Source organism: Montipora capricornis, chromosome 1 (genome assembly GCF_036669925.1).
Source record: "Montipora capricornis isolate CH-2021 chromosome 1, ASM3666992v2, whole genome shotgun sequence".
Taxonomy (NCBI): domain Eukaryota; kingdom Metazoa; phylum Cnidaria; class Anthozoa; order Scleractinia; family Acroporidae; genus Montipora; species Montipora capricornis.
In genome coordinates this window covers 54,100,641-54,105,640 of record NC_090883.1, presented here as the reverse complement: position 1 = coordinate 54,105,640, position 5,000 = coordinate 54,100,641, and the positions used below count along the sequence as shown (strand labels likewise).

Genomic DNA, 5,000 nt, shown 5'->3' with positions numbered 1-5,000 from the left:
CAGCAAACGTGACAAAACAATTACTTGTAAATGTGTAACATTGTGGCAGGCAATCAGAACTTGCCCTTGATGAAACCCACATTTAATATCCAGTGTTTTCTGAATTGGAGATTAATTTTCAAAGCGGACGTTGGAATCAGCTACGACAAATATTTCATAACAAATAATGGCTTACCAGTGTTGGATACAGTGGGCTTCATCAATTGCAATCAGACAAAGCCTTTCGCTATAAGTAGCACTTGTCAACATTGCTCGCCGTCGGCTACTTCCCAAAAACGACTCCGGAGACCCAAACACGACCTGAAATAAACCGGCCTGAACTCGTTTTTTGATATCTTCGTCATTCTGCTCCTCGCCAATAAATGCTGCTTTTATACCGATTGAGGTGAGGAACCTGACTTGGTCCTGCATGAGTGAGTTTAACGGAGATATGACCAAATCACAACTAGAATGGACTGGCTTCCGCAGCTCATCGACGATGAGCGGAAAAGACTGAAAAATCAAGGATTTCCCTGAGCCCGTAGGCTGTAACACTAGAACATCTTTCCCTTGAAACAAATTAATAATGGCTTCCAGTTGTGTTTCTCTAAATTTCTCGATATGAAATCGCTCTAACACACACTTTACAGAAGAAGAAAACTCAGGGGCACTAATATCCGCCATGTTGGATAGACGAGTGACAGAATTGACCAATCATAGGGAAGCCTGCTCGATTTGAGCAGGCTTGGCTGTGATTGGTCAAAAAATACAATGTGTAGACCAGTGATCCAGCCGTGGTGTGGGGCGAGGAACGTGGGCTCACAAAACGGCTGGAAATCGAGCCTACTTAAAGACCTGAGCCAGAAAATTCACATCACCGTTTAGCCTGTTTTTGTGAGTCACAAGATTGAACGAGATCTTAAACTGCGGGAATTTAAGCCACCAGTGGTGAACCAACAGTGCCTTGTTTACAATTTTGAATGTGACCTGTGCGATTCAGGTTATGTTGGTTTCACACGCCGGCACCTGCATCAACGTGTTGCTGAGCATAAAGGCTCGTCCTCATCTATTGGCAAGCATTTCCGCGACGAACACCTTTTAGCCCCAAAGTTCCTTAGCAAGAGTCTTAGTGTGTTCAAGAAATGCACAAACAAGTTTGACTGCCTCGTTTATGAAATGTTTTTTATTAATGAACTGAGACCAAGTCTCAGTGTACAGTCTGATTCAATTCGTGCTAAGGTTTTTGAATAGTCCCTGCATATTTTTATTGTTTTTAATGCCCTCTTTTTTACACTTTGACTTTCTGCATGTTTCTATTTTCTTTAACGCGAAAAATGCAATTGACCATTTTACAGTTATGTGCTTAGTCACCTGTACTTAAAATGAAAGTGAGGCTGGCGTTGACCTTGTTATGATTCAGACCTCCCTGCTTTTCTGAGGCTATTCTCATGCTAATTAGTAGGAATTTACGTAAGAAAAGCAATGAGGTTTCTATTAAAACAAGGTCAACTCTAGCCTGACTTTCATTCATAGGCTTGGTAACTAAGCACACAATTGTAAAATGGTCTATTATTGTCGAAGTCCATTACTCGTCTCTTTTAAGATTCCAGATATTGATTTTTCACCGCCCGTCTTGTTTATCCAAATGACGTTCCATTTTGAGCTCCATAAGGGTAAATTTTGCTTAAAGATCGACTAAAACGGCAATCGCCTTACAATAGGAAGCTTAAGCATCGACGACGAATGACAGGACGACGACGGCCGGACGTAGATTCGTGATGCTTTGAATGAATTGCGCATGTCAGTCTCAGTCAAGCCGTCGTCGTGCATACGTCGACGACTGAATTTTAAGTGAGTTGGCGTTCTCCCGAAAACGTAAGTAATTTAACCTGTTTAAACTCGCGAAAACTCGGTGTATACCCTTGCTTTATTTTGTATGAATTATTTGATTCTTTGTTGGTTGATGAAGCCTGTTTTTATCGGATTTTGTTATTGCGCCACTGACGAGTGTATTTTTCCAGCAAATCCAACATGGCTTCATCGCAAGACACTACGAAGAAAGGGGTACGTATCAGGGCCATTCCTCGGTACTTTGCCAATAACTTACATAAGCTATTAGTGGAGTAAATGGTTGCTCAAGGTTGCTTAAAACTTGGCCCTAAAATTCTATTTTTTTATCATCGAACAGAAAATATTTCAGTGGTCAACGGAGCACGATGTCATCATGTGTCGTGAAGTTCTTGTCTCGGAACCGTTTAATTTCAAACCGAGGAGCCTAGAAAGAGCAAAGGGTTGGGACGCTATTGCCCAGCGGCTGAACGCCATTGACCAGCCAAAGTTCAGAGTCTCCGCCAGAGCTGTCGGTGACAGGTACTCTCTTGACTGCAAAGCAAGCCCAAAAATTAAGGGACGAGGAGAAAGCGTCAGGAATTCATGTGGAAATATCAAACTGTTCAATTCGTCTGTTAAATAGATTTGTCCTAGACGCTTTATCCGTCTTAAGAAGACGGTTAGGTTAGGTTAGGGTTAGGGTTAGGGTTACTACTATTGTTATTGCGCATACGTTCTGCGCATCTCCATATACTCAGATTTCCTATCGCCGATGCTTACCAATACAGGATTATTTTTGCGCGGTTTAAAACTATCCAGAGAAAGTAGATCTTAGTAAGTACTTTTGGTATTCAAAAAGAAAATTGGGGGTAACCATGCATTTTTGAGAGATAATTAAGTTTCAGTTTGAGAAAGAACGCGATACATTGCTTTGTATTTTACAGCTTTTTACAAATATTATTCATGAATTATCTTTGAAAAATGCGTGGTTACCCCCAATTTTCTTTTTGGATTTCAATAACACTTGTTAAGATCTACATTTCCTGCATAATCACACACCGGGGCAAAAATATCTTTAATGAGTAGGCACCGTCCTTAAGAAGACGGATAAAATATCTTTAAAGCGTTATCAGTTTATCCGTCGCACCAGCGTCGCGTCGAATGAATTGCTTACATTATTTTCGTACATTCTATTAATTATACCTCTGACCAGGTATATTGTATTCGGGCTGAGAAATAAATTCGACCATAACTCGACCCAGTAATGTGGACGCGTAAAACCACGGTACAATAAGGACGGATAGCGCGACGTATAAACTAGGCCTGAGGCTTCTAAGTGGAAATGGATGCGACATGGAGGTTTTTAAGCGAGGCCCAAATAGTTTGAAGGGTGGTTTTCGCCATTTTTCTAGATACATCCACTAGTTTTAAGTGCTGCATACAGACCCAGTTCGAGGACTGTGCTGTAAGTGATTTTACTGCCCCCGTTTTTACCAGTTCGCTTTAAATTGCAGTGCCGGAAAAAATCCAGAAGCAATAACTTCCTCTACCGCCCGAGGAAACAAGGTTATCGCTTAATATGATATTTAGTACATTTATAGATTTTTTTTTTTTTTTTTCAACGAAACAGCACAAGCATAACGCGCTTATTATCTGAAAGATGTGACAGTATCGCTTACTCGCCGGACGATGGCTGATAAATCTAGGCTGCCTATACCACTGAAAGTGTCCATCATTTCAAACGTTTTATTCAATACTTACAAGGCGTATGTGACAACACCAAATCGTTCGGGGTCAGAATATGCAAATCTGTCACTCACTCAGATGTAAACTAATCGATAAGTCAACGACCAATATCGATTTTTTTCAACACATGTCAATTTGTCACTCACTTAGTTGAGCTCAAATCGATATGGCAACAACGAGCAATATCGATTTTCCGACGTTTCACTTTCCGAAGTAATGCTGCAACGTAATACGTTGAAACATTCTTCAGTGGAAGACTTGAGGCGTCACTGTGCTATTTGTATTAAAAATGAATGCGAAGAGACCGCGAAGATCCGCCAAGTTCACAGGTCCACTCGTATTAGCAAATGAGCACGCCGTGAAATTGCCGTGGACAGTGAGAACTGTCGATAGTTGTGTTTACATAGTTGAGAAATACCCAGTTGTTTTCGGTATCACCTTGTTGTACTTGAACAGTGAAGCATTCCTTTACGATAAGAATCAAACACGAGCTGACCTCTTTGGCTTGATCGTTTTCCCATGGCAGACCACGTGATGTTCTCGAGGGAATTCTCCTTTTCTTTTTTGTATAGGTAATCACATGATTTCGAGTACAGTCCTTCCATAGTGTGTGGCATAAACATTTGCTTAGTGCAACTCCAAACATGCATGAAATGCAGGAAAATGTCCGTCAGAGCAATTTGCAGTTGGTTTTTTGCAGACTATTTCACATGAAGGGGCTATGTCACGTTATTTAGGGTGTTGCAGGGAAATCTTTAGTTAATCACGAGTTGAAGACTCGAAAATGGAAATGTGGAATTCCATTACCGATAAAATTATCGTTACATCACAAACGAAATGATTCTGAGAAAAAAGACGACCTTTATCCAAGCTATTTCTCATAAACTTGAAAACGTCGTGCCGACCTTTTTCAAGATTACCCAAATGTAATGCACCTATCAACAATGTTAAGGCCGAGGAAAGTGGGGAGAGCATGGGCTGGGGATTTTGACATTTTCATCAAGAAATTCAAATTCCCCACCCCTGGGACAAAGTAATTGGTCAAAATCCCCACCCGGCGGCAAGTGAAGGTAGTCAAATGTCCTTCGCACGATCAAAATCGCTACCCTTGGGACGTCACGTACGATCAAAATCGCTACCCTGTGGACTGAGCTCACGATCAAACTCCCGTGGTTAGCCCAACCCCTTCTCCCTCGCGCTTAACATTGATAGGTGCAGAATCCGTTTGATGATCTTGTTCATTTGTGTACATCCATACGTCTCTCTCCTTTTGCAGTATTTCTTTTATGTTGTTCAACAGTTTTAAGTGGTTATTGCAATTAATGTTTCATTCTACTTTTTGGGCATTTTGCGAATCATGGAATTATGTCATTTTGCGTGGCATAGCCCCTTTAAAGAAAAAATGAATGAGTTTCTCTCAAGAGCGTGTTTTGTTATCTTTGAAT

The 5,000-nt window shown here is 41.0% G+C and overlaps 1 protein-coding gene across 1 annotated transcript in view; it reads right to left on the bottom strand.

Annotated features, from left to right (window-relative positions):
• The window catches only part of LOC138016546 (uncharacterized), a 2,066-nt gene extending 1,403 nt beyond the window's left edge, over positions 1–663 (bottom strand). Inside the window, exon 1 of the mRNA XM_068863717.1 lies at positions 176–663. Coding sequence (XP_068719818.1) covers positions 176–663 — 488 coding nt within the window. The remainder of the gene's footprint in view (positions 1–175) is intronic.
• Between the last annotated feature and the right edge of the window lie 4,337 nt (positions 664–5,000).